The sequence below is a fragment of the Mustela nigripes genome, chromosome 12 (genome assembly GCF_022355385.1).
Source record: "Mustela nigripes isolate SB6536 chromosome 12, MUSNIG.SB6536, whole genome shotgun sequence".
Classification (NCBI taxonomy): domain Eukaryota; kingdom Metazoa; phylum Chordata; class Mammalia; order Carnivora; family Mustelidae; genus Mustela; species Mustela nigripes.
In genome coordinates this window covers 117,061,727-117,088,740 of record NC_081568.1, presented here as the reverse complement: position 1 = coordinate 117,088,740, position 27,014 = coordinate 117,061,727, and the positions used below count along the sequence as shown (strand labels likewise).

Genomic DNA, 27,014 nt, shown 5'->3' with positions numbered 1-27,014 from the left:
GTGTTCTCTTTTAACTTTCCTTTGTAGATTTCTGTTAGCACATTATAAAAGGAGTATTTTAAGTTTGTCCTCCAGGGAAAGAGACCCGCTGAAACATAAAATATTCACCATGTATTTTCCAAAATGCCTATTGCTTGTAGCTCTTCCATCAAGGCAGTTAAAGTGCACAATTCAGAGCTGTACCCAGTGCACATTCACACACACACACCCAAATGTGGTTTCCATTGGTGCATTTGGCTTGCGTACAACATTAATTTTAGTTTCTATGTAGTGAATTAAAATTTAATTCTTAGAATTTTAGCTAAATGCAATTTATTTTTATTTCAGTCAATGTTGCTGCCTCTCTAGCCCCTCTGATTAAGCACAGGGATTAAGCCACAAGGGTTACAGCAGTGAGCAAGAGTTTACAGCAGTGAGCAAGATAAATATCTGCCATCAAGTCAAGTCTAATACAATTTCTAATGTTAAGATTACATGTATTTACACACACACGCCCACTCTCCCCAGTGTCATGACATTTAATAACACCGAAGAATGAATTTCAGTAACACACCGGGCAAAGACGGGGGTCAGCAGATATGGGCCAGCCTACTGACCAGCACACCTACCTTGAGGTTCACTTGGAATCACTGATAGGGCTTTGAATAACTAAATGCCAAGGTATTTTAAAATATGCTGTGTCTATAGTTTGTTTTCAAACCAGTGCTTAGGTATTTTGAGGTGATGGTCTTATCTGTTTATTTACTTATTTATTTTAAACTATTTCACTGTCCCTCACAAAGCAGAGCATGGACTGAAATTTCGTTTTCCATACTTCAAATAGGCGGTTCCTCCAAACGTTAAACATAGAGTATGCTTATGTAAAATATTGAGCATATGGTCCAATGACCCAGCAGTTTTACTCCTAGGTGTATACCGAAAAGAAGTAAGAATGTATGCCAGTACAAGGATTGGTATGCTGGTGTTTATATCAGCATTTTTAATAATAGCACAGAGTGAAAAGAACCCAAATGCCCACCAACTGGTGAATGGATAAAAAAGGTATAGCTCTCCTTCCTGTGGAATGTTATTCAGCCATAAAAAACAACAACAACAACAAGAAACAAAAATCTATGGTGAGCCAACAGTGGCTGCCTACCTCAGGACTGACCCTCCAAGCATTATGCTAAGTTAAAAGAGCCAGAAAAAAAGAGAATATATATTGTCCAGTTCACCTTACTAGAAATTTCCAAAATACACAATAAAAGACAAAAAGTAAATTGATTAGTGGTTGCCAGAGGTGGGGAGGAGGAGAGAATGGATAGTACCTGCTAATGCATATAGGCTCTCTTTTGAGAGTAATGAAAATGTTATGAAGTGAGATGGGAGAGAAGGTTACGCAACTCCGAATATACTAAAAAACATTTAGTTGTCAACTTAAAATGAGTACATTTGGGGTATATGAATTAGAGAGCTTAAGAAAGCTGTTTGAAAAAAATGAATATATCTGAAGAGAAGTAAAAATTTAAATCATTAAAATGTAAAAAACAAATGGCAGAATGCAAAGTGATTCAGAAAGTGGAGTTAGTTGTTTAAGCCATTTTGTTTAGATTAAATGTCTCCCTTTTGTTCCCTTCTTCTATGTGTTGCTTTTGAGGAAAATATCTATTTTTTTTTAAACCTAAAATCAAACAGCCTTATATGTGATTCTAATAATGTAAAACACTGCTGAAGGACTAGTCTTTGCTTTGGAGAAAGCCTGTGCCCTGATTTTCTGACTAGCTGTTTCCTGCCCTCTCAAGCATTATGCTAGTCCCTTTTTAACTTCAAATCATCATTTTCTAACCTCAAAGAGTTATTTTCATCATCCTCTCAAGCCAGGGGGCAGGGGAAAGGTGAGGAGCCACATTTCATCTGAGTGTCTTCCCTTAATTTCTCTTACTTAATGACATTCAGGCAAGTACCTATGGTCGCCGGGGTGATGCTGGTTTATGAAAGCAAAACAATCACTTAGAGTTGTGTTTAAAATGGTGGAGTAGGTTGAGCTTGATTCTCAGTACATCTTTATGGTAAATTGTGCTGTCAGGGGCATCAGAAAGGCTTGCAGATCCTCATTGTCTCAAATATTACAGCACTGTCCCAGGGGATCAATTTCAAATGAATTCTATTTCTTCTGATACCGTGGTCTTCTTTCTCTTGGTACTTTAGTTTCTCGAGCACCTCTGATGGCTGGGGCTCCATGGCAGACACAGGGATGAGGCATCTGGCCTGGCCCTTCTTTCCCTTGGAACTTATAAGTTGTCCTTGGGCTGCCTCGATTCTATCCTGGAGGTTTGTTCCATTAGCATTTTGTTATGAGACACCGCTCTCCTGGGAGGGCAGCCAAAAGCAGGGCAGCACAAGAAAAGCATGAAACCCAGCTAGCTCTTTTTAGCTTATCAGTTGTTCTCACTTTTGATGTGTGTTGGATTTATTTCTTTCTAGCAGCAGCTGGCTACATAAGCGCAAAAAGTCAATGAGTTTTGTTAATGAAGAAAGGAAGGAAGGCAATACACTTGTACATCAGAGAACCGCAAGAGATTGAATCTGGGACAGAGGGCCCAAGTGGCCTACCATGATGAGCACAGAGCCTGCATGATGCTAGTGACAGGGAGAGGGCAGAGAGCAGCCGAGGCTGGACCAAGGGCCAAGGGCCAAAGCAAGGAATTTCCCCAAATCCCACTTTCCTCTCCTGAAACAAAACCATCTTTACAGTCTGCTAATTTGGATATGTGAAGAAATGTATTCTGCTTCAACCTATGGACAATTACTTATTTTTAAAAGAGTATTTAAATTTACCCTATCAAAATTCTTTTATGTCTTGCAGAAAATATAATTCTGTGGCTCTTACGATTGTATTTTGTTCTCCACTATGAATTATTTAGAGCGTCCTCTCTTTTAAGTGTATACCAAAACATCATTAGAGGTTATCTAATAGCCAGCTCATCATTTCATTCCCCCAATGAGGCTTGTGGGCCAATTTTCACCCTGTTATACTCTCCAGAATAATGACACTAATTTGGGATCTTGCTGTGGAATTAAATGCTTATACAGATCCCACCCCTCTGAGACCATAAACATCTGCCATAACATTTCTTATAGCCAAATAACCCTACTATTACCAGGATGACTGAGAAACCATGAGTGGAATACAAGAGCTTAGGTAGTGGTGGAAATGTCCTGGAAAATACTATATCACTGGTAGTTTGTCATCTTAAGAAATTTAGGCACCATTCCAAATAGCCTTCCTATTGTTATTAGATTCTCCGTTACTTTTTTGCTAATCTCAAGGATGGAACTGTAATTAGGCAACCATTTAGACTATGAGATAGTTGTAGACTTTTTTTTTTAGATTTTATTTATTTATTTGACAGAGAAAGATCACAAGTAGGCAGAGAGGCAGGCAGAGAGAGAGAGAGGAGGAAGCAGACTCCCTGCTGAGCAGAGAGCCCAATGCGGGACTTGATCCCAGGACCCTGAGATCATGACCTGAGCCGAAGGCAGCGGCTTAACCCACTGAGCCACCCAGGCGCCCAGTTGTAGACTTTCTTAAAAAGTATTTGCAACTTGGGGCACCTGGGTGGCTCAGTGGGTTAAGTGTCTGTCTTCAGCTCGGGTCATGATCCCAGAGTCCTGGAATCGAGCCCCGCATCGGGCTCTCTGCTCAGCAGGGAGCCTGCTTTCTCCTCTCTCTCTCTGCCTGCCTCTCTGCCTGCTTTTGATTTCTGTCTGTCAAATAAATAAATAAAATCTTTAAAAAAAAAAAGTTCTTAAAATATTTGCAACTGTTGTTAACATACTAATAATATCTTACATAGCTTGGTCCCTTCTTATGTGCATACACTTCTCTGGGTCTTTTATACGTGTGATCTCAATCATCACACTGACCATCTGAGGTGATTATTCTTATTCTTCCCATTTTCCAAATAAGAATACTGAAGCTGAATCAATTGTCAAGCAACATTACATGTCCAGTGAAGAGCCCATCGGAGCTGCAAACTCAGTTTTTCTGGCTCCAGAACTCCTGCACATGCCCATGCACTGCCCCTGAATAGTCTTCAGTGGCCCTACCCTTGGGGATGGAGCAGGCAGCAAAAAGTAAATGTGAAAGGATCAGAGGTAGAGTTGAGTCCTAAGAAGAAATGATGCAAAATAAGGGCATAGAGGGATGAGGTGGTGAGACAAGAAATATCCTAGACATGGTGGTCAGGGAAGACTTACTACAAGGTTTTGGTGTAGAGCCATCCAGAGAGCCAACTGAACATGACAGAGAATATGTTCTAGCTAAGGTCATCATTGTTGGAGAAAAGAACCACCCCCCAGAGAATGGGGCCAAAGGGACTTTATGCAAAGGGCTCATGAAGTATGTGGCAAATTAGGAGGAGGCTAGCATAACAGAGCTTCCAGTCTCTACTGGTTATCATGAAGCCTTTCATCTCTTGTCCCATCCTTTTCCCCCAGCTTGATTTCCTTTGAGATCTCCTTTCTTGCCAGACATCTTGTTGCATCTCCTCTCACGTGATAGCAGCACCCTCCCTTCCTACTTCCTTTGCTAGTGCATGTCCTGCCCTCATTCTCTTGGCCTGTCTGTCCAGAGTTTGCAATGCTGCTGGTGAGCGTCACTTACCTGGCCTCTTGTACCTTCTGACGCTGCTGCTTTTTGTCCGACGTGTCCTTCTCCACTTTAGCCAAACCTTCCAGTTTGCCCCATCCCACTCTTTGTTAGCAGATGGCCTTGCCCTGTACTTTCCAAGAAAACCTAGGCCATCATGAATGTACTTTAACTTCTCGTTTCCATTTTTAATAATTATCTTTATCCTTACTCACCTCCAAATCCTTTGACAGTCAATGTGTCTCTTTTTCCAGGCAAAGCCCATCTTTTTACCTGCACTCTTGATCACATCTACCTCCTGGTCCATGGCCATAGTCTTTTTAAAATATTCTTTCTCTCTTCTGGTTCTTTTCCCAAAGGCTCTTTTATATTAAAATTCTTTCTTTCTCTATTATTGTATTTCCCTTCTAAAACATAAAGTTTGTATTCACTGTCTCTACTCTGACAACCACCATTCACTCCATGCACAGCAGCTGCCCTCATCACGCTAAACAAACAGTATGGGCCAGTTCATCCATGCCTATCCAGTCACTAACTCCAGTTTTTGCCCCTCCATGCAATTACCCTTTCCGCAACTTTTCTCACTGTGGGCCATTTCTCCTCCCTTGGTTTCCCTAATATTACTTTGTCCTGGCTCTTTGCCTACATCTTGAATTTTTCCATCATGGTTTCATTTGAGTACTTCTCTTTCTCACCTCACCCTTTAGATGTTGGTGTGTTCCAGAGCTCTGTTCTTAACCATATTTTCCTCTTACACTCTTTCTTTGGGTGAATTCACCCATTCTGGTTTTGTCATTATGACTTCTACATCAGTATCTTCCACCCAGATATCTCTTGTATAGGCTACCTCAACAAATCCAAATTTCTATTGGATGTCTCTCTTTGGATATACTTCAAATGACTGCAGCTCCCTCAGCATATCTGAAACTAAGTAAAATACCTGTGAGTTCTCCCAGGGTTCTCTTACCCCTTAACCTTTCTCCTTTCTACCTTCTCCATTGTGCCATCTCAAACCCCATGTCTTTAGGGAATTAAATATATCAATTTTGTGTTTAGTTTTTTTATATTTGCCTCTTAATTACTTCCTCCAATGGTTTAGGACATTGTCCTCTTCTGTCTGGTCTACTGAAATATCATCTCATTATCTCCCTTACTCCAGCCTGGATCCCTGCAGATCTCCCTGCACTATTGCACAAGTGATTTTTCAAAAATATAAAATAGTTGATATATCTCCCATGCTATAAACTCTTCAGTGATCCTCCATTGCTGGCGTGAAGTCCAGACTCCTTACAAAAAGTGTATCGCAATATCCTGACCTAGTCTTCTGCTTAGTTCACACAGTGTAATGTAGGGCTTGGAAACATGACAGACTCATTTTGAGGCATATATAACAAATTTTGTTCTCTCTGAAATTTAGTAAGAAAAAAATGGCTTTCAAAGAAGAGATATGTTAGAAGTCTAAAAAATATTGAAGTATATAAGAAAGCAATTGATTTCTGTACATTGATTTTATATCCTGCCACATTACTGAATTGCTGAATGAGTTCTAGTAGTTTGGGGGTGGAGTCTTTTGGGTTTTCCATATAAACTATCATGTCATCTGTGAAGTGAGAGAGTTTGACTTCTTCATTGCCAATTTGAATAGCTTTTATTTCTCTTTGTTGTCTGATTGCTGTTGCTAGGACTTCTAGTACTATGATGGACAAGAGTGGTGAGAGTGGGCATCCTTGTCGTGTTCCTGATCTCAAAGGGAAGGTTGTCAGCTTTTCCCCATTGAGGATGATATTCACTGTGGGTTTTTCACAGATAGATTTTATGAAGTTGAGGAATGTTCCCTCTATCCCTAGCTTAAGATATGGTCCATATATACTGTGGGGTAATATGCCTCCTTCAGAAAGGATGAATACCCAACTTTTGCATCAACATGGATGGGTCTGGAAGAGATTATGCTGAGTGAAATAAGTCAAGCAGAGAGAGTCAATTATATGGTTTCGCCTATTTGTGGAGCATAAGGAATAACAGAGGACATGGGGAGATGGAGAGGAGAAGAGAGTTGGGGGAAATTGGAGGGAAGTCGAACCATGAGGACTCTGAAACACAATCTGAGGGTTTTGGAGGGGTTGGGGGTGGGAAGTTGGGTGAGCCTGGAGGTGGGTATTATGGAGGGCACGTATTGCATGGAGCATTGTGTGCGGTGCCTAAACAATGAATTCTGGAACACTGAAAAGAAATTTAAAGAATAAATAAAAAATTGAAAAAATATTGAAGTATATTTAATTAGTAGGTATTCTGCTAGCAAGACAAGCTGAAGAGGGACAGGTCATATTTGGAAAATGTGAGATTACAGGAAGCATATGGAATGAAAAAGTCAGAATGGGTTTTCAAAATGGAATTCTGTTCTACATATAATTTAAAAGATGCTGTTGCTCCTGTACTGTATATAAAGAGAGATAATACCACTTCAAACAATTCCATTACTAAAATGCTCCCAGTTGTTACTCTTTACTCCATGTAGGCAAATATAGTCTCCTGTTATGATAAAAACTTTATTAGCCAAGCTATCTACGAAAGATTTTATGTAGCAGATTCTTATTACCTCAAGATTTATTGCTGAATTTGGGCCAACCTAGAAAAATGTTACAGTCACTTCTCCAAAGATAATTGTAGACCAGATAGTCTGGCCAAATTGTTCTAATTTTGAAATCATAGTCATATATTTTACAGTTAAATTCTTCTTTATAAGCCCTCTGTGGGCTCTTAGGAACATACAAAATTAATTATAAATTCTCATTAATTGTTTAGTATTTATAAATCACTTTAAAGAATAAAGAGAGGTAGCTTTGCTAAACATTTCTACAGTAATGAAGCAAATATGACAAAATATTGACATTTATTTGATCCCGGTTGAGGGTGATATAAATGGTATACACTGTCCTATTCTTTATTCATTCATTTTTGATAAATTTTATAATGGTAGTTTTTACCTACTAATGGGATTATCTTACTTTTCCAAGTGTAGGAACTGCTGTATAGGAGCTTCTGAATTACCTATTAACATAGATCCCAAGTGGATGGATGCGTTGTCCATTCTAGCGCAATACCATTTTGTGCAAAATCATGAACTTCGAGGGGTGCCTGGGTGGCTCAATCAGTTAAGCACCCAACTCTTGATTTCAAGTCAGGTCATGATCTCAGAGACACGAGATCAAGTCCAGGGATTTGTGCTGAACATGGAGTTTGCTTAGTTATCCCTCTGCCCCTTCTCCCAATCATATGCACTCTCTCTCTCAAAAAAAAAAAAAAAAGAAAGAAAGAAAGAAAGAAAAGAAAAATCATTAACTTCAAATACTTAGTGAAAATAAAAAATTCTGCTGGTCTTCATGATTAATGTTTCCTGTGTATTCTGAAATAATTATTTTATTTCTCCAGGACTTTTCAGCATGGCATAGATGATTCTGCTTCAGATTCCATAAAACCATTTTTCAAGCAACCGCTGCATTGGTTTTCTTGCATATCACATTTCTACCCTTCTTTACTCAGGTGAGAACCTCTAAATACTACACTATGTATAATTCTATGATCCCTTTAAAGTTTAATGGAAACTTTTATCCATGGAGGTAATGCATCTCAGAGAAAGAGCTTACAATTTTTATAGTATGCAGGTAAGTAAAAAGTATTACTTCTCTTTTTATTAGCCCAAGGATCCAGCAATATACAAGCTTCATAATCATTCTGCTAACTTACGGCTTTACTGTTGTAATGGAAAAATATGAATTTTTGGAATTTAGTTCTATTTTAGCTAATTGCTTAGCCATTTTAAAATTCATCTTTCTTGATCTATGACTAGGGATTTGACAGTTCTCCAACTAATTATCGAAAAAAATAAAACAAAGACAGCAAAACTGGATAATTCATGTAACAAACTAGAGCCTTAGGAAAAAGTTGAGAGAGAAGAAACTTTAAAAAAATTATGAATAGGGTCTTCCACTTTTATTATTTAATTAACAGCATTTAAGCATTAAAAAATCATTTAAAGCATGAAATATACTCGCAGAATAATCTGATGACATTTTGTGGCATTATATAGAATGTCAGTTTGATTCTTTGCTGAATATATCACTGGAAAGTACCTTTCCTTGGTATCTGTGAATAAATATATCATGTATAGCTGAAGGAGATCCTGTTAATTCCTGTACATTCTTGATTCATCTTGGAAGTACACCATCAGTGATTTTACTCTCTAAATTGAGTAACTGTCTCTCACTCTTGAGGAGCAAGAGTCCTGGCCATAAATAGATGTTGTGTAAACCTTGTACACAAAATCTCTATAAACACAACAAATAAATCCTGTTACCAATTAAGTCGCTGTCTCCATATAGGAAATGGGGAATCCGAGATCAGTGACACATAGACTCTACTTTCAAAGACCTTCGTGTATTGTTGTTACTTCACTTACAAATAAAACATTTTCGCTGTCTCTGATGCATTCCTTATGATTGATTCCTAGAAACAGAATACCCTCAGTACTCTGTCACCTCAGCATCCAGTAGCTCGCATGTAAATAGACTCACGGCACTGCGAATTAAATAGCTGACTTTTAATACTCATTACTACAAAAATAAGAAATTAAAGAACTGAATCTTTTACAGTGTTAATTAAACAAAAAATCTGTATTATTTTTAAAGAGTTTCCAAACTTCTCAACCTATTTGTTCTCCATGTTTTCAGAGTTTCTTTAATCTATTAGTATTACTACTTTCTTTTTTCTTTTCTTTTCAAGATTTTATTTATTTGACAGAAAGTGAGAGGGAAAAAAGTGAGCAAGGATCCCAATGTGGGACTCAACCTCAGGGCCCTGGGATCATGACCTGAGCTGAAGGCAGATGCTTAACCAACTGAGCCCCAGGTGCCCCAGTATTACTACTTTCATCTTAGTCTATAACCATTGAGATTATCCCCATTGAGGCGTTGCTCTGTAAGATTTCCACCTTCAAGCTCATTCAGTCCACGTAGAGACCTGGAAAGGCAACCTGGAAATGGGTTTATCTTTCACATAGCCACTTCTTGTGTTTAACGTCTTTCTCTCCTATACTTAAAGCAAGCATAAATGTAATACGGCTTTTTTTTTTTCTTTCTGCTTCTGGGTAGTAGTAATCCATATTCACCATTATCCTAACATAAACATTCAAACCCGGGAGTCACTACTCAGCCCATAGTAGAAATGAACCTTGGTACAAGATTCCCAGAGGACAGTTTAGGAAGATGAGTCAAAAACCTTAAAAATATTTATTCTTCTTTATCCAGAAATTTCATTTCTAAGAATTGATCATAAGGAATTAGAGCAGCTGATGAAGCTTTGTTTGGAAGGCTAGCCATTGAAACATTGTGAAAGGAAAAAATGGAAATAAATGTCCTACAGTATAAAATTAGACAAATCAATTATGGAATAGTCATATGATACATTAGTGTGGAGTCATTAGAAGGGTCGATTTTGAAAAAAATTTAATGACAAATAATTTTTTATTTTTAGTTAAAAGGAAGCTGCCCTTAATCATTATGACAGCATCAAAACCAGCCCGGTTTTTCCAGCGATAACTGTGTACCGCACATTCTAGGTGCTTCATGTACATTATCTCTTTAAAACATCACACTAGCCTATGGGACACCTATTTCTGTGCTGCTTTCATGGAGAGTAAAGTGATACGTAGGTGGCGACTTTCTGAAAAGGACCATCCTGGATGGCAGACTCTGAGCCAAGGATTGTCTGCCTCCAAAGTTCTAGCCTCTGACAACTACACCTTCACCTGTCAGTGGGAGAGCAGATGTTCTGAGTGTGTGTAAAAACAGGTGTTTTTTAACACACGTTAAAAGTATGCATAAAAAATCTAGCAAGTGCATAAAATAGATGTGGATAAAAAATCCAGGATGGTCAGTTATTTATTATGTAAAATCTCTTTTTATGTACTAATATATTAGTGCTTATATACTAATCGATAGTATATATCTCCAAGGGAGGGATCTAGTATGTGGATTCCTTAAGCTTGCTAAATGTGAGACCCATGTTTCCTAGGGGATGAACAGTTATTGGAAAGTGGGACACAGTTGAAAGTGTTGAACTAGGCCATACTACTTTACATATAGCATTTAAAAAGCAAAATTGAGAGGCTATATATGCTGAGGAGCTCATTGTTTTTATCTTTGTATGGTAGGATTGCAAGCAACTTTAATTTTTTATGTATTGTTTTCCATATTTTCTGAATTTCATATAATGAAAATGATTTAATTTTATAGACCTTCCTGGACTTGCGATGGGGTTCCGTCCTGATAAAATCATCATAAGTTGAAAATATTATGTTAAAAACGCATTTGATGCACCTAACTTAGCAAACATAGCTTATTAGCCTCACCTACCTTAAATGTACTCCAAACACTCACATTAGCCTACAGTTGGGGAAAATCATCTAACACAAAACTTATTTTGTAATTAAGTGCTACATGTCTCCTGTAATATCTTGACTACTATACTGGAAGTGAATAGCATAATGACTGTATGGGTACAGAGTGGTTGTAAGGGTTTGGGTTGTCTACCCTTGTGATCCCTTTGTGCCAGAGCTGTAGCTCATTGCCACCATCCGGCCATCATGAGAGTATTGGACAGCATATCATAGCCTGGAAAGAGGTCAAAATCTCAAAATTTGAGGTGTGGTTTGGACTGAATGCATATCGCTTTCACACCATCATAAAGCTGAAAAATCATAAGTAGAACCATCCATTATAAGTCGGGACCACCAGTATTAAAAGTTTTTCAAAGCAGAAAGAAACCCCCCCTTTTTTTTTTTTTTTTGCTCTTTGTTCACATGGCTTACCCTCTAGCCTCTAGGCAGATGATTTCTAGCTTCACATCTCCAGCTCTGAGCACCTGCCTTTATCCCCACACTGTATGTCCCAGCTGCTCATATTTTTGAATGACCCACTGTTGTTACTGGAAATCTACTATGATGTCCTCAGCTGATCTTTCCTTCTACTCTTCTCTTGTCCCCCATGCATAGTGTCTTTTGTATCAAGAGTGTCATCCTTCTTAAACACTTCCAGATAGAATCTTGATGATAGTTTCCATATTGATCTCTACTTTGCCTGTTCCTAGTGTATTAGCATGTTCAGTTGATTCTTTCTTGACAGTTCTCTTAGAACCATCCTTTCTCTCCAACCCATTACAACAACCCTAGTCCATTTTCCTATTATTTAACATGTTTCAGACACTGTTTTAATTATATCACTGCTCAAGAATTTGGTGTAGCTTCTGCGTGGCCCACACTGGCTGACTTAACTACCTGAAGTACCCAACAGCGTTCTCTACTCCCATTGTTAGTCTCCTTTCTTATCTCTTAAGACACAGTTACTCCGTACTTATCACTGTTGTTATTTTGAGTCTCAGCTTCAGATCTTGATTTATGAAGTTTTCTCTCCTGAAATACCTTTGGTTCTCTTTTTTACTTCTCAAAATTCCCCATGGAAGGCAGAGGATGAGCTCCCCTCCCCTGAAGGCAGTACTTTCTGGTAATTATTCTCTGACAGGTCCATTGAATATACTAGAAAGACATGATCCATGTGACTTAAGATCTAACACTCTCAGAACAGTGGTAGAGTCAGAGGAAACCAGGGTAGCAATAAAAGTAATTTCAGATAACTCAAGGTATTGATTTGCATTTGTGAAACATTTGCAGTGTGAACTGCACCTGGACCACTGCCGTGTGACCTTAAAAATCCCCACCTCTCCATCCATTTCCCTCACATAATATCTGCTGTTTCTATGTGTTCATGAACCCCAAATTTTACCTCAAAACTCCCTTCCTCGCTTTAGCAACTAAAATGAACTGTTCAGAGAAATACATGGGCTGGATAATGACAAACTAAAAATATATAAAGCTTTTCTCTTTTGGAAAAGGTGTGGTTGAGAGGAGAGATGACTGAAATATCTAATGTTATGAAAGATCTTAGTAATTTATTCACCTACTTGCTTATTTATTTGCACCTGTGCATTGTTTTAGAAAGGATTTACTGTGGCCTTTAACAAGTGTTAAAAAATATTAAGATAATGAATTAAAAGTAGATGAGAAGGAAGAAACAGCAAGGAAGAGGACATGAATTTAAGACTTAAATTAAGAATCACGAATGTATACACAGTTGTATGACCCATAAATTTGTCTGTAGGATTGCTAGTAAAAACCTATGAAGTATATAAATTGGTAAAAATAGAATTTTTCATGTTCTCCTAGAACCGCTGGACTAGAGTTTAGAAGAGTTTGCTTTAGGGAAAATAAATGTATTTTCAAAGCAGTAAGTAAAATGTACTGTATTCATTATCCCAAGCACTGGTATAGGCTAACAATGTGAATTGATTTAGAAAGGGTAATCAGTTTCATACTAGATTAAACTAACGCATGTGGAGGATATATTAATCTCAAGGTTAATACTATGACACCATACTGTGCTTTCATATGAATGTTCAAGGAAAAATACTATCTTAGTCAATTATACTGTTACATTATAATGCTCTTTTATTATTTTTCCAAACTTTGATCTTCTTGTGGTTCTTTAAATATTTCCTAATATTTTTCCCATCTTCCTTCCCTAAGTAGGTCATAACTGCACACTGAAACCAAGTAGCATAATCAGTGTGAGTAAACAGCCCATTCGTTTTAAACTGCTCATTTTTTTTTTTTTATGATGACAACATGATGTTTTGATTCGTGGCCAGTCCATTCTGAGCTGTAGATATGTCTTTCTACTCTGCTTTTGTTTCTACTTAGTTTTATTCAATGTAATCCTGTTTAGATTTATATACATTTTCCCTCCCCAAATATATTAAGCTACTTTTAGCTACATTATATTATATATGCTCTGTGGGTCTTTCCTTTTATCCCGTTCACCAAGGGATGTATACCCATTTTCTCTATGAACTCATTTAAATTCTTTTCTCTAAGTAAGGCACTGTGCTAGGTGTTAATGGTGAGGAAAGAGGTAAGCAATGAAGTTGGAGACTAAGCCCCTTCCTCAGTTACATACTGGTAAGCAATATAGTCTTAGTGACATACTTGACAACAGCGTATAATACCATTGTCTATTTCCCCCATCTTGAGACACACTCTTGATTCCCTCCTGACATAGTGTCCCAATCTTCTTCCTTTTCTGTTGCTGTTTCTCTGTTTCCTTTGTCCGTTCATCTCCTTAGACCTGGCTATTAAATCTTAAACATCTTTAGTGTCTGTCACAGAATTTTTACAGAGGAAATGAAACTTGCCTATGACTTTATGTACTCCCTATGACTCCCCAAATTAGAATCTCTAATTTTTACCTCTCCTGGGACTGCAGACCTATATATCCATGGGTGCCAACCACACATGAATGCCTTCCTGAGGTTTACACCTGGAGATCACAAAGACACCTCAAACTCAACACAACCAAAAGGACTTAGGATACTCCCCTTCAAACTCATCCTCCTCTATTATTCCCTAGTGGGACTAATGGTACCTTCATGCAGTTGTAAAAGCCAGAGACATCGGAGGCAACCTGAATATCTCCCTCTTTCTCTCCTGCCATATGCAGTCCATTGCTAAGTCTTATTAATTTTAACCCCTACAATTTGCTATCCATGGTACCACCTTCGCCTTAGTCCAAATAATTGTCTTTCTCCTCAGCACTATAATGACCTCTTAGTTTTCTTCCCATACATATGTTGACTCCCATTCCCAATGTTTTCTGAAATGCAGCCAGAGATATCTCAAAGCCAAATCTATTTTAAAAGTTAAATTTTATCATTTCATGTATATGGCTTAAAAACCTTCCATGAATTCTCCTTTGTCCCTTAATATAAACAAAATGTTCAGCATCCTGTAAGACCTACAGAGATGTGGTTTACCCACCTGTGCAACCTCTTCTGATACCACACCATCCTGTCAGTCTGCTCTACATACACATTAGCCTTTTTAGCATTCCTTGCTCTGCCATGTTCCTTTCTGCCATGGGGTTTTTACACATGCTTTTCCCTTTCCCCCAAATGTTTTCATTCTCTTTCACCTAGTGAATGCCAACTTCTCTTCATATCCCAGCTCCAGTGTGACTTCTGTAGAGCAGCTTTTCATCAACCAAAAAATGGGTTCACTTCTTACCGCATCTTCTAATAGCATCTTTTGCTTTTCCTTCAGTGAGTGTTTATGGTTGTAATTTAATCTTTATTTATATGGTCATGTAAACTATATATGCATTTTCCACTAAATTCTGTAATAACAGTGACTGTTTTTACTTACTGTTGTGTATTCATGGCCTAGGACATACAAATTAGCCAAAAATTAGTAGTTGAATGAATGAGTGGATGAAGGAACACATGAATTATTGTACTATTGTTTTAGATATTGCCATATTAAATGGTACATTTATCTTTTCAAACATTTGATCTGAATGGTAAAGTTCAGGCAGAGGAAGCATGGTCTTGTTGAGAAGGTGGCTTCTAGTATCCTTAGGATAAAACATCTGGGGAGGAAGATGAAAAAGAGTTTTGGTTTCTCAGCTGCGCTGATAGGCTGTTCCACAGGACTGAGGAGAAGTACTCTGATGAGGTGCCGAGCTTTAACACAGAGCCAACAGTCAGGGGAGAAGAAATGAGAGCCTTTTAATACCAAAGCTCTTAAGTGGTTGTTCCAGAGTGGAGGTGGACACGCAGCTGGATTATTTAAGAGATTTTTAGAGGGACACCCGGATGGCTCAGCTGGTTAAGCGTCTGACTTTTGGTTTCAGCTCAAGTCATGCTCTCAGGGTGGTGAGATTGAGCCCCAGTGTCTGACTGCATGCTCGGCATGGAGTCTGCTCCATGCTGCTCGAGGTTCCTTCCCTCTTCCTGCTCCTCTGCCCCTCCCTCTGCTCACTCACCCACTCTCTCTCCCTCTAAAATAAATAAATCAAACCTTAAAAAGAGAATTTTAGAAAGTCACATATCTGTAGGTCAGTTATTTAAAAAAAGTTAAAATGTCAGATGAACTAGATACTTGATATAACTAGATATTTATTCATATTTTCCCTTTTCTATTATGGCTTAAAGATATTATATTAAAAAAAAAAGAATATAATACTGGAGGCAGCAATGAGATAACAGAAAACTATGGGTTTCCACATTACACAGACATGATGTGTAGGCTTGTGTAGTTTTGCAAACTTGGAAATTTTGTTAACCTACATGAACTTCAGTTTCCCTGTAAATGAAATGGTTTATATTTTGGTGAAAAAGTTAAAACATGTACATATACAATACAATCTTACAGATGTACTTGCACACAACTTGCAATACCATTCTTTACTTCTTCTGTCTTGAAACATCTTCCTTCCTTAGCTTTTGAGATACTGTCCTACCAGAGTCATGAGGATTAATTAAATGAGCTAATGTGCCTCATCACATAAGTACTCACTCAATAGTCATTCAGTACTGCTGTGTTAGTAAAGAGCTATATGTTTCAGAAAGTGGCAGATTTTATCAGTTACCCTGACATATTCAATGGACTCCCCATAAGTGTGATTAAGTAGATGGAATCTTGAACCACTTTCTCACTGAGTTTCACTTATCTGAAACATGATGCCAGGGGAGACCTGTCTTGAACTCTCTGTAACAGGTGTTTATTATCTGGTAGACAGGAACCAACAATAGTTAAAGGCTCCAGAGAGCTAACTTCTGTTCCTCAAAAGGGATGACTCTGTGATCACTGAGTCCAGTATCTCAGTGATTCAGGTGCTAGATTAGCACTTGAGGGGGAGTCTGAAAGGGATGGTGGATATGTAATATTTTAAAAATTAAAATTTGACTTTATACATTTTTAGAAATAGGATATGCTAACCTGTGTAACATTAAAGTGTAAAGTTAGGGCCATGAGTTTAGGTACCAATATCTTTGGGTGATTTGGCGGAAATGGAATCATCCCATGTAAAAGTTTAATTTTGCTAAAATTAGGAAATAACACCACTGCTCATAGTTTGAGCATCTACCCCCTAAGTTGTACACCAGAAAGTGTAGATACAACCAACTCTAAAAAAAGGGACCCTTTAAGAGTATCAATCTCGGGGCGCCTGGGTGGCTCATTGCGTTGGGGCCTCTTCCTTCAGCTCGGGTCGTGATCCCAGCCCTGCATTGGGCCCTCTGCTCATTGGAGAGCCTGCTTCCTCTTCTCTCTCTGCCTGCTTCTCTGCCTACTTGTGATCTCCGTCTGTCAAATAAATAAATCTTTAAAAAAATAAAAGTATCAATCTATTATAATCTGATAGACCACAGTGTTATTAAAAATGAAGGCAAATCCTCTATGCAAGTGTACAGGTGAACCTTGTCTGATTTCTGTTTATTGAATCACCTGTAATTATAAAGATCATAGCGAGTTGCCTACACCCATTATCGAGATAAAATGTGTACAAACATTTTCAGTGTTATTACTACATATAATCTGTATACTCTTGGTTAATGTGATGCAGAAAAATATTTGGTGTTGCTTTTTCCTCCTCAAAAGTATTTAAGTTATTTTCCTAGAGAAAGATGACAAAATTGCTTTAACTGTTTGTATTTACTTACTTTCCTAGGAAAATTGTGAGGGATCGGTTTTGGATCAGTGCAGCAACACAGGGCTTCTCCTCTTCTTTTGTTTTCTCACTTTAAGTCTTTTACTCTCAGTTTCTCTTTAGTCGTGCCCTTGCCTTTGTTCTCTGAATCATGTAACTTATGGTCTCTGTTATAAATTTGGCCCCGTAATCCATGACAGGAACCATCTGGTTGAAATCAGTCCCTAGATCCCTTGAATATCATGGCTCCAATTTGAGAATCAGCCTTGAGACCACAAACTTGATTTTGGGTCAAAAAGATGGTATCCTCAATCAGGAGGTTGAACACAGCCAAACATACTCAGTGCTGGAAAATACAGCTTACCTACCAAATATCAACCAGGTTCAATGGCAAGCGTCATGGAGTAGAGGAATAAGCTTAGGTTTTAAAGTCAGAAAGACCTGGATTCAAAGTCCAGTAGCCATAATTATTAGCTAAATGACCATTGACTAGTTTCTCAGTATTCCTGAAACAAAGACTGAGATGAATACAAAGTGTCTCTATGCGTGCCTTATTTTAGATCTCCCCAAAAAGCAGACCCTGGGACAAAGATTTAAGTGAAAGTAGTTTTTTTCTAAGTAGAGGGAACACTGGAAGGAGAGTGGGTAAGTGAGACAAGGAAGAAAGACAGCAAATAAAGTTTCATTTAATCAAGCCAACTACTGAGGGAATAACCAGAACTTAAACCTTCTGGGGAAATTCTTGGGCATATATATGAAAGGCATATATATGAGAGTTATCCCACCAAGGGAGCAAGGATGCGGAGGTATTAACATGGCAACTTCCATCAGTTGAAGTCGAAGGCTGCTCTAGGACTGTGAATTCACTGGCAGTTCCGACTTGTCTTGCCAGAAGGCAGAGGAATTCAGGCCACGTCAACTGGGTGGTTGGTAAGGGCAAGAGAACGTGGGGACATTGACAACATCTGCTTTGGTGTACCCCTTACACTACTGAAATCCACTCATTACCCATGTTAAGTTCTCTGAGTCTTATCATTGCTTCTTCAAGGTGATGGTTGGTCAAGATGTCTCTTAAAGAAAGTATTATTGTCATGGAGCTCATGGGATAAGCTAGAGTATCCTCTAATGCAATTATTCCTGAGTCTGCAAGGGATAATCATCATTACATCCCTCTACCACTTATTTCATCTTCCCCTTACCCTTGACCATCGCATCTGAGGATTTACCTTACTTGCTCAATGGAGTCACTGAGATGTTCATCCATGAAGGATTGAACCCCTGACTACCATTCCATTATCAGAATGTTGTTACTTCTGTAGCCTGTTTGTGGTTATTACATGAGGGCATCAAGAGATGCCCTGGTCACAGACGTACACTTCCCTGCTCCCTTTATGCAGTAGCAACTCCCAATTCCTCAGTGTTAATTAGAGTACATTACTCTTATCAGTAGAGTAACTCCTTTCTTCCCCTGCTAGACTGCTGGCATCGTAATCCACAAATGACCAGATGGCAGGTGTAATATTACAAGTTTAGTGGAATTCTTGTGGTACCCTGATAGAGGTATGCATACTCCAACTCACCCCACAGTGGAAACCAGGACCTCTACTCCTATATGACCTATGGGGAGTTAGGGAATAGAAAACACACATTCCCCCAAAGGATCATCAGGAGCGCTGGTGAGAGGGGCCCCTTGGTACTTTCGCTCTTCACACCCAGACTCATGTAGTTTATCTGTTAGGGACATAGTACTATATAAATGGCTATTGGTTCAAAGTAAATATTAGATTCTGAAGAGCAGTTCCTAAACATTATTGGGTATTATCCTCAAGCTGTGCATTTTAGAGCCCATTCCAGTGTTTTTTCAGTCCGACAGCATCTGCATGAAACAAATATGGTGGGATCAGTAAATCCCATGGTCATGCAGCCTGAACATATTACAGAGACTTCTCTTGCCCTACACCTCATGCACAGCTATGATTGGAAGTCAGGCTGGTGTATACTGATAGAGCTAAGATTTTTCTTTTTTTAACTTTCTATTGCAGTATAGTTTCACACTAAAAAATTGCAGTAATTGCAAACAAACTACCTGATAAGTTTCCATAAAATAAACACACCCAAATACAGCTCAAATTTTGCATGATGAGTCTATAAAAATAATTTGTTAGTTTCATAACCAGCAATGATTGAACTCTATTATTATATCATTTCTTACTCCCAGGACTTGAAAAATTCTTTAGGCTAATTCATGCCCCAGAAATGTAGCACTTATTAGAGTATAAGCCTAATAAAACCCAGGCATAAATTCATTCTGTCTCCCAATACAAGCTTTATGAGTTCCAGTGGATTTATAAATTTTTGTTCTCTTTTTTGTATTATAGTGGAATTCAACATGTACATATTTGAAACATATATATAAAAAATATATATGTATAAAATTTCCCTTTCTGTCATTTTTTTTGTGAGGCTAATCTCACTTTCACAGCTCTACCAGCTCAAAGGATGAGGGAACATATGCTTCTCCATATGCCTAACACAGACTCCTCAATGCATTTATTACTCGGAGCTTAGTGATTGAGGAATGTTTGTAATATTTTATTTTTCCTCATAGTGAGTCATTCTACTGTACATTTCAAAATCTGTGATAAGTTGAAAGATCCAAGAATGGAGGTACATTTTAACAAACAGCTTCCCATCTGGAAAATGAGAGGTTTTATTTATAACCAGGTATTCAGATGTGGTGGTATGAAATGACCTTCAGATTATTTTGTTTTATTACATGTCTAAAGGGCAGAGCAAATACACTCACCCGCTTCAATCCACTCTCCACACTGTAGCCAGATCAGGAAACCCATCTCCCTTAAACTCTTCGACTGATCCCAAATTCCCACTTTGGCTAATGAGGCCCTCCACGATCTGGCTCCTGTCGCCTTCTTCAGATTGTCTCTCAATAACCCCTCCCTTCTTTCCTACACTCCACCAAACTGGATCTTTCAGTTTATTAAATGCATCCTGAAATCAGCCACGACTCAAGCAAAAGATATAGGTAGGAAATGTTTAAAAGTTAAGTTGCTTTTAAATTTTTTTTTTTTTTTAAGATTTTATTTATTTATCAGAGAGGCGGGGGGGTGGGGAGAGCGAGCACAGGCAGACAGAATGGCAGGCAGAGGCAGAGGGAGAAGCAGGCTCACTGCTGAGCAAGAAGCCCGATGTGGGACTCGATCCCAGGACACTGGGATCATGACCTGAGCTGAAGGCAGCTGCTTAACCAACTGAGCCACCCAGGCGTCCCAACTTACTATCAACTAACTGCTTTTCGTCTTTGGAACCCCAAGCAAGTTCCTAGAAGTCAGCACTTGGGGTTTAGGTTGGGATTAGGCACAGCCGTTGTGAGGATTTGCCTCAGTGTTTCAGTCCAAAGGGCGGAGCCTCCCTTTGGCACTGTGTTGGGAATGTCTGCAAGAGCCAACCAGTCTGGGAGTACCCAAAGTCATTCAGAACTCCTCAAGGGATGGACTTGATTCCTCTGGCATGAGAATTAAGTTTTAACTCGTTGCTTCTCTCTTCACCACCCACTCAGTTAAGGAGCTGGCCTACCGCACACTGACCCACCAATCTCCCAGGAGTTTCTCTGTTTTCAGTTATGTTATCAGGCATTCTCACTTGGGAAGTTTGAATTGGTCCAAAGTTCATGTGAGGCTGAAAGATTTTGAGCATCATCACGTTGTGAGATGTACCTATGCCAAGCCAAGCCAAGCCAAGCCAAGCCAAACCAACGGGAGGTGCTTTGAAATTTCACTTTGTATCTTCAGATCCTCGCGCTTTTGCTTAAATCAGCCTTTTGACAAAGTATCCTCTTTTTTTCTTTTTTTTTTTTTAAGAGTTTGCCTACCCATCTGTGATCATATGAGTCAATCAGCTAACATTTACAGAGCCCTTAAATGTGCTTAGTTTGCCAGGAGGAGATTTGGGGTATAAATCAAGTGTCCTGACAAAGCTTGACTCTAAAGTAGACAGATAAAGCTTTAACTGATGGAATAATAAAGTGCTAAAATGTGTATAATTGTCATAGGTGCTTTAATTCAAAATGAAACTCCTATGCAGAGAAATTTTTAGTGACGGGTACGCCTGGGTGGCTCAGTTGGTTAAGCCACTGCCTTCGGCTCAGGTCATGATCCCAGCATCCTGGGATCGAGTCCCACATCGGGCTCCTTGCTCAGCGGGGAGCCTGCTTCTCTCTCTGCCTCTGCCTACCACTCTGCCTGCTTGTTTTTTTTTTTTTTTTTTTCTCTCTCTCTCTGACAAATAAATAAGCAAAATCCTTAAAAAAAAAAAAAAAAGAAATTGTAAGTGATGACTACACAGGGAAAGTGATATTTTTGCTGCAAATTGAAGGATGGGTAGGATTAAGATAAGTAAAGGATTGTAGGAAGTTCAATGGGTGGGTGGCAGCCAAGGTGAATCTGTCTGGGCACAGAGGAAAGAGAAATGATATCAACTAGGTCTGTCCCTACTGCCTATGCTCCAAGAAGCACTGCCCACCGCAGTGGTTCTCAAACCTGAGTGGGCATCAGAGTCTTTTAAAGGGGGCTTATTAGCACACAAATTTCTGAAACACAGACACACACAAACATATTTCTGGGATGAGGCCTGGGAATTTGCATTTTTAAAAGTTTCTCAAGTGATGCTGATGCTGCTGGTCCAGGGCCCAAATTTTGAAAACCACTGGCTAGACTATGCTGATAATTAGATGGTTCATCACTCAATAAATGTTATCTGGAAATTATGCTGCAAATCCCCTCTCTCAGCGATACCCTTTGTTCTGCTTCTTTCCTCTCCTAAGCATATGGTGTTCTCATTCACACCTTTCCATTTGAGTCACATCATTTCTTCCCAGCACCACCTTATTCCCACAACCCTTATGGTCGCAAACCAGATTGAGTTCCATCATTTCCTGCCTTTTCTGTTGTGGTGGTTGTAAGCTCATTTTGGGTATTGTGATCTTTAGCCAATCTAAACTTTGAGATCTTAAAAGGAAAAAGCAAATAATGTTATCAGTTTTCAGTTTCTACTTTTACTTTCTTATCTCTTGCCAACTCATTGGTAAATTAATGTAGTAATGTGGAGATCTGATTTGATTTTCTACTCAACACTGATGATCATTTCCCAAGTAGAAGCTTATTTGCCTTGGAATTATTTCTCTTTGATGAAGTGATTACCCAAGTAGGTAGCAGTGTGACTGTTAAAGTGGCTCTGATAATTGCATGTTGATTTAAGGCTTTATGTATTAAATAATTAGATTATGGTTGACCCTTGACAGAAGCTTTCAATTCTTTTAGTTTTATCAGCAATCACAATACATGGCAAATTACAAAGTTCTGAAACCCACCATAAATTTCTTTCCATGAATAATGAAAGGAGTTAATAGTACATAGTAGGTACTTGTGTATTTGGTAAATGAACAAATAAATGAATTTAAAATAAATGCATAAATAATTTTAATTTGCTCCATGAAACAAAACCAGACACAGTCTTGTGAAATATAGGCATGGTTATTTTGTATCAGTTTTAAATTTGGCAGGCTACCAAACGTTAATTTGCTTTTAGCTAGTTGAGATTAAATGTAATTCCTTCCCAGAGCAACCCTAAAGTAAGCAAGCATGAAAGCATTTTCAGAGTAATCTGGGAGGAATTGACATTTAAAGGAGTTAGCATTACATCTGTACTTTAAGGCTATTAATTTCATAGATAAATTAACTTCATTACTCTATCTTTATCTTGCATTTTGAAAGGACTCCATCATCTGGAGGACTAACAGCCGAGGGTCGATTGAAACTGCTCTTATCCCAGCCAGGTTGTAATTGGAACCTGCTTCTAGAAACCCTACTGCATGACGATGGTCTTTTACTGAGAATCCTGCTGAAGAGCTCAAGTGAGTATTTGTAATTATGAGAATATCCTCAGAAAACCCAGTCATTGCTCAAGCTGAATGAATTTTTTTTGTCCTACTTGGACATTGGCAGAGGGATATAAGCCAACTTCATTAGATCCACTGTCAGTGGGGTTTGCAGCAAAGGAAATACTAGATCATTTTGTACATCTACTCAAAGGATTTTTTTTCACGACCTCCGAATGAGGGAACATAATGTGTTTTTCGTGGTGCTAGTCTATCAAAACTATCATTAACTAGGAGTATATTAATACCTGGGGTTTGAAATACTGAAGAAAATTATGCAAACATAGTTGTATGTCCAAAACAGAAGTCTCAACCAGATCTACGAGAGAGAGATTCAGAGACAGATCATTAGAACTATGCTAGAAATTTCAGTAGACCATGAAGAGGGCTTACTTAATTTATGAACAAGCAAACTGTGGCTTACAGCCATGTCCACTGGGATACGGAGAAGTAATCATGGGAAAAGTATGAATGGAGGGACGCCTTGGTGGCTCAGTTGGTTAAGCGGCTGCCCTCTGCTCAGGTCATGATCCCAGTGTCCTGGGATTGAGTCCCAGATCGGGCTCCTTGCTCAGCGGGGAGACTGCTTCTCCCTCTGCCTCTGCCTACCACTCTGTCTGCCTGTGCTCACACTCTCTTTCTCTCTAACAAATAAATAAATAAAATCTTAAAAAAAAAAAAAGTATGAATGGAAACTGAAGAGTAATAGAAGACCATGTTTCTCTTAATTAGACTTTTTTTTTCCTCAGTAAGTGCTATTTTAGAGGATGGTAAGTAAAAGTTATGCCAATCTAATTATATTCCTCTGCTCTCCTGATATATCTATGAAGAGTTTTCTAACCATTTTCACACACCCCTACACATTTCTCCTATTCTATACCACATGGGAGGCCAGATTAACTTTATCAATCACTAGCTTCACTATCGGTTTCCCACCTCACAATCTTTTTTTTTCCTAGCTCTCTGTACCCCGCAGGACCAAATTTCCATCCTTCTGCCATTCAAATGTGACCCTCAACTAGTTTTGTTAACTTCGTCCCCGTCCCACCCCCGCTATTCACTTGCATGCGTGCACATAGACACACATACACATAAGCATGTTCATTTCAGCCATCGTTTCCAATGTCCTGTGCACATGCTCCCTCCATCCTTGGCTCAACCATTTTTCCTACTAGAAAGACCCTCCATAGACAACCCAGTCTTTACCAGTATCCAAGGACCAGTCAATGTTCCAGATCTTTGAACGCTCTGGCTCACACTGATCTCTTCCTCTCCCAAACTCCTTTATTACCTTGGCTGCTTATTTGCCTTTATGATATGCTGCCTTATAGTGTTATTATATATGCATATAAATGAGGCAAATGTCACCAGGCCCTATCAGCCTTCAGTATACAAATGAGGCTTATAGCATACCCCTGTCCAGATGGCTCTTGTCATTTCTGGAAATTTTTGGTTTCTCAGATCTGCCCACAGCCAGTTCCTCATATTCTCTCCCATTGACCTTGACGCTTGCTACCCAGAAGCCACTTAGGGGAGGTGCTTTACTGCTGAGCCCCTTGTGAGAATATTGCTTATTCCTAGGTGCTCTCAAATTCATCCAATCTTGTGGTGCCAACGATCACTACAGCTTCTCATCTCACTGTGTTCCAAGGAGAAGTCCAGAGCTGACTCCTCTCCCAAATCCTCAATCTGACTTTATTCCCTTAGCCACCACACAGTAGTGTTTGGGTCCCAAATCTCGCAAAGTCGACCTGAAAGCAATTTCTTTAACTTCAGACTCTAAGGCCACTCTCTTAAAGAGAAATCTGCCATAAGGGAAATCACTTCCTTGAGTAGCCAACTTTCATTGTTTGCTTATTAGGCATCAGGCGCTGCACTAAGCACTTCAAATTTGATTCTTTTTTTCTCTTTTTTAAAAAAATTTATTTATTCTGAGAGAGAGAACATGCATGTGTGCACCTCTGAGCATGAGCAGGGGGAAGAGATGCCAAGGGAGAGAGAGACTCTCACACAGGCTCCATGCCCAGGGCAGAGTCCCTCCCAGGGCTTGATCTCACAGCCCTGAGTTCACGACCTGAGCCAAAATCAAGAGGCAGATGTTCAATTGACTGAGCCACGAAGGCACCCCAACATTGGATTCTTATAACCTAATAAGTGTTTAGTATTGTTTTCCTCATGTTAAAAATAATGACATTAGAGTTTAAGGTAATGTTACTTGCCCAGAGACTCACAAAGCTGATAAATGGTGGGTAAACATGGATTCTGAACCCAGCCAGAACTTTCTGTCCCCTGCCCTTCCTAGACAAATATTCAGCAAATTAAACTGTGGGTTGGACTAGAGGTGTCTGGAAGAACTGTTATCTGCCCACTCTCAAGGTTGAATTAACCATGACATCCCAAAGCATGTGTATTTAACAGCATTGGGCAAGCAATGCTCAGTTAGAATAGAAAATACAAAGTTTTCCTTAAACTTCGTATTCTGGGCTTTCAGGCAAGGTGGCTGACGTGGATAGTATCTGACATGGCTGAAGAGTTACCTAATATCATCGGTAAAACTCATAGCCATGGTCCCAGCAGGGAAATGATCTCCTATTGATAGAGTTTTGTAGAGCGGCCTGGAAAATCAATTGCGACCAAACCTTTGACTACGCTGATTTGGCAACCACACATAGCAATCGTAGTTGTGAATATCTAACCATGTTTCTTACAAATGTATGCCACCTTTACTTGCCAAAAATACTACATCCACCTTCTGATATGTATAACATAATGTGGTTTTTGAGAAACTTTCAGTAATACAAGTTTACCTATATTACGTTACCTTCAGTTGTGGTTCTTATGGAGTGTGAAAGGGTATTTGTCCCACTTGCTCAAACATCTATCATTTTTTCAAAGGCCATTAGGTGTTTGATCAAGGTTGCATAGCTGTTCTAGTATCGTCTTATAAGGAATTTTGTTAGCAACTGCAAATGAAGTGACAGGGGGTGCCTGGGTGGCCCAGTGGGTTAAGCCTCTGCCTTCGGCTCAGGTCATGATCCCAGGGCCCTGGGATGGAGCCCGGCATCGGGCTCTTTGCTCAGCAGGGACCCTGCTTCCCCCTCTCTCTCTGCTTGCCTCTCTGCCTACTTGTGATCTCTGTCAAATAAATAAATAAATAAATAAATTTTTTAAAAAGATTTTTTATTTTATTTATTTGACAGAGAGACATCACAAGTAGGCAGAGAAGCAGGCAGAGAGAGAGAGAGGAGGAAGCAGGCTCCCTGCTGAGCAGAGAGCCCGATTCGGGACTCGATCCCAGGACCCTGAGATCATGACCTGAGCCGAAGGCAGCGGCTTAACCCACTGAGCCACCCAGGCGCCCTAAATAAATAAATCTTAAAAAAAAAAAGAAAAAGAATGAAGTGACAGAATTTACTAATCAATTGATTGACTTACTAGGCTCCAGCGGAAATCTTGTCACTTTAAGTTAGAAACAATATACTTAGGGAATCTTATTAACTAGACTAAGATGGAAATTGTTATGTATATAAAAATAAATCCATCTTATGATGTACTATATGCTGGATAACTGAACATAATAAAAAATAATTGTACTAGTTTTTTGTGTAACTTTTCATTTCATTTGATTAGAAGTCTCAGAGTATTTCAGAACCATTTGGTAATTTAGAAAAACAAAATTTTGAAATAAGATATGTTGAATTAGATGTTTTAAGTTTTATCAACTTTTCATGGGAGAGTTTTCCATTATAAACAGGGCCTTTCTGGTCTCATTGATAAAACTGAACTGTTAAATTGGCTCAGGAAAAAAGAATAGATTTTTAGTACATATTTCCATTATACA

The 27,014-nt window shown here is 38.9% G+C and overlaps 1 protein-coding gene across 3 annotated transcripts in view; it reads left to right on the top strand.

Moving 5' to 3' along the window:
• KIAA0825 (KIAA0825 ortholog) overlaps positions 1-27,014 on the top strand; it is a 405,229-nt gene that overhangs the window by 139,040 nt on the left and 239,175 nt on the right. For all 3 annotated transcript variants that reach the window (XM_059416663.1, XM_059416666.1, XM_059416665.1), the window contains exons 13-14: positions 8,060-8,170; positions 23,010-23,149. In XM_059416663.1, the coding sequence (XP_059272646.1) occupies positions 8,060-8,170; positions 23,010-23,149 (251 nt within the window). The remainder of the gene's footprint in view (positions 1-8,059; positions 8,171-23,009; positions 23,150-27,014) is intronic.